General features: G+C 70.0%; 1 protein-coding gene across 1 annotated transcript; it reads right to left on the bottom strand.

The window, feature by feature from the left end:
• Positions 1 to 452: 452 nt before the first annotated feature.
• On the bottom strand, positions 453 to 1562 carry ONECUT2 (one cut homeobox 2; the record flags this gene model as incomplete). Its single annotated transcript, XM_015418836.1, has 2 exons — positions 1311 to 1562; positions 453 to 1260 (listed from the first exon to the last, which is right to left on the bottom strand). Coding segments are annotated over exons 1-2 (1060 nt in total), but the record flags the coding sequence as incomplete, so codon positions are not given.
• Between the last annotated feature and the right edge of the window lie 89 nt (positions 1563 to 1651).

The following is a 1651-nucleotide window of genomic DNA, read 5'->3' as shown; positions in this document are numbered from 1 at the left end:
TCTTTCCCTCTCTCAACCCTAACCCAAAAGGAACCATTTATTTTTTTCTTGACAGTTAGGCGCCTACCAACCTGAGCTCCCGTCCTAAAACCACACTGGAGGGAGGGGGGGATAGACCTCTCCTCCTTGAGGCAAGTCGACTGAGAGGGGATCAGCGCCCCCCCCCATAGCAAACACAACACAAACCTCTCCAGGACAGGGGGTTTCCCTCCGACCATCCCTGCCGGCAAGTGTCAGTCCCTGACCCGCAGAGCGTTCCCCCCCCCCGCCTCCCAGCATCCCCGATCGGGGTATTGCCTTGTCTGCGGTGGCCCCGAGAGCGCCAAGTCGGACCCCTCCGCCTTTCCGAGCGCGCCGCCAAGTCCCAAAGCGGCCCCCGAAGGGGAGCCGAGCCTCCGTGGGTCCCCCGTCCGGGGGGGTGGTGGAGGGAGGGGGGGAAGAGAGAGACTTACCGGCGAGCCTTAAGGCCGACATCCTCTGGAACTCGGGCTCCTGCAGCCATTTCCACATCCTGCGGAAGGTCTCCCTGCCGGACTTGAGCTTACTCCAGGGTTTAGGGTTCCGTAGGAGGTCGGAGAGGGTCCCCTGAGAGCGGCACAGGACCCGCTGGGCGAAGATGGCCTGCGGGATGCTGTAGCGCTTCAGCTCGGCGGAGGAGGAGGGCGGTCGGTCCCGGCCGGCGGCCAGGACGGGCCCGTGGGCCTGCGGGTGTCCCGGGTGGTGCATGCCGTTGAGGTGGGAGAGCATGGGCGCCGGCGGGGTGGCCAGGCCGCGCGGGAGGTGCTGCTCGCCGCGGGCCAGCATGGCGGCGTGGGCGTCGAAGTTGGGGCCGAGCATCTTGTCGTGGGCGGCGGCGGCGGCGGGGCCGTAGCCGTGGAGGCCCTGCTGGCTGTTGTGGAGGGGCGGCAGGCCGTTGCCGAGCGGCGAGAGGCTCTGGCCCATGGGCGGCATCTCCTTGTAGGGCCCGTAGAGGTTGTTCATGGCCGGCAGCCCGCGCTCGTCGCGCATGAGGGTGAAGGTGCCGCTGACGTTGCCGGAGAGGCGCTGGTGGTGCGGGTGGTGGGCGTGCGGGTGGGCGTGCGGGTGGTGGTGGTGGGCGTGCGGGTGGTGCGGGTGGTGGTGGGCGTGCGGGTGGTGGAACTTGTCCGAGACGGTGGAGATGGGCGGCAGGGGCTGGAGCGGGGTCAGCGTGGTGTAGGTGCTGGTCATGCCCATCCCGGGCGGCGAGGAGTCGCAGGGCATGCTCATGGCGTGGTGCAGCTGACCCCGAGGGCCGACCGCGACGAGGCCGAGGACAGCTCCTGGTGGGCGCCCGGAGGCGGCGGCGGCGGCGGCGGCTGGGGGTGGACGCGGAGGGCTCCGGCGGCGGCCGAGGAGGCGGCGCTGACGGGGGGCCCGCGGCCGGGCGGGTGGTGGTGCGGGCTGGGGCTGCCCAGCAGCTCGGGCTCATGGCTGGGGGGGCCGTGGAGGGGCCCCAGCGTCTCCATGCTCAGCTCCGGGTTCATGGCGCAGCTCTCCAGCTCTTTGGTGAGGCATCGATAGGAGGTGCAGGCGGTCTTCATTCAGTCCATGGAGAGGGAGAGGGAGAGAGAGAGCGAGGAGAGCGAGGAGGAGGAGCGGGAGAGGGAAGCCCGGGGACGCAGGGGGAACG

The sequence above is a fragment of the Gekko japonicus genome, unplaced genomic scaffold (assembly GCF_001447785.1).
Source record: "Gekko japonicus isolate JY-2015 unplaced genomic scaffold, Gekko_japonicus_V1.1 scaffold1503, whole genome shotgun sequence".
NCBI classification, from domain to species: domain Eukaryota; kingdom Metazoa; phylum Chordata; class Lepidosauria; order Squamata; family Gekkonidae; genus Gekko; species Gekko japonicus.
Note: the sequence above shows the minus strand (reverse complement) of the source record. Positions and strands in the feature narration are given on the sequence as shown.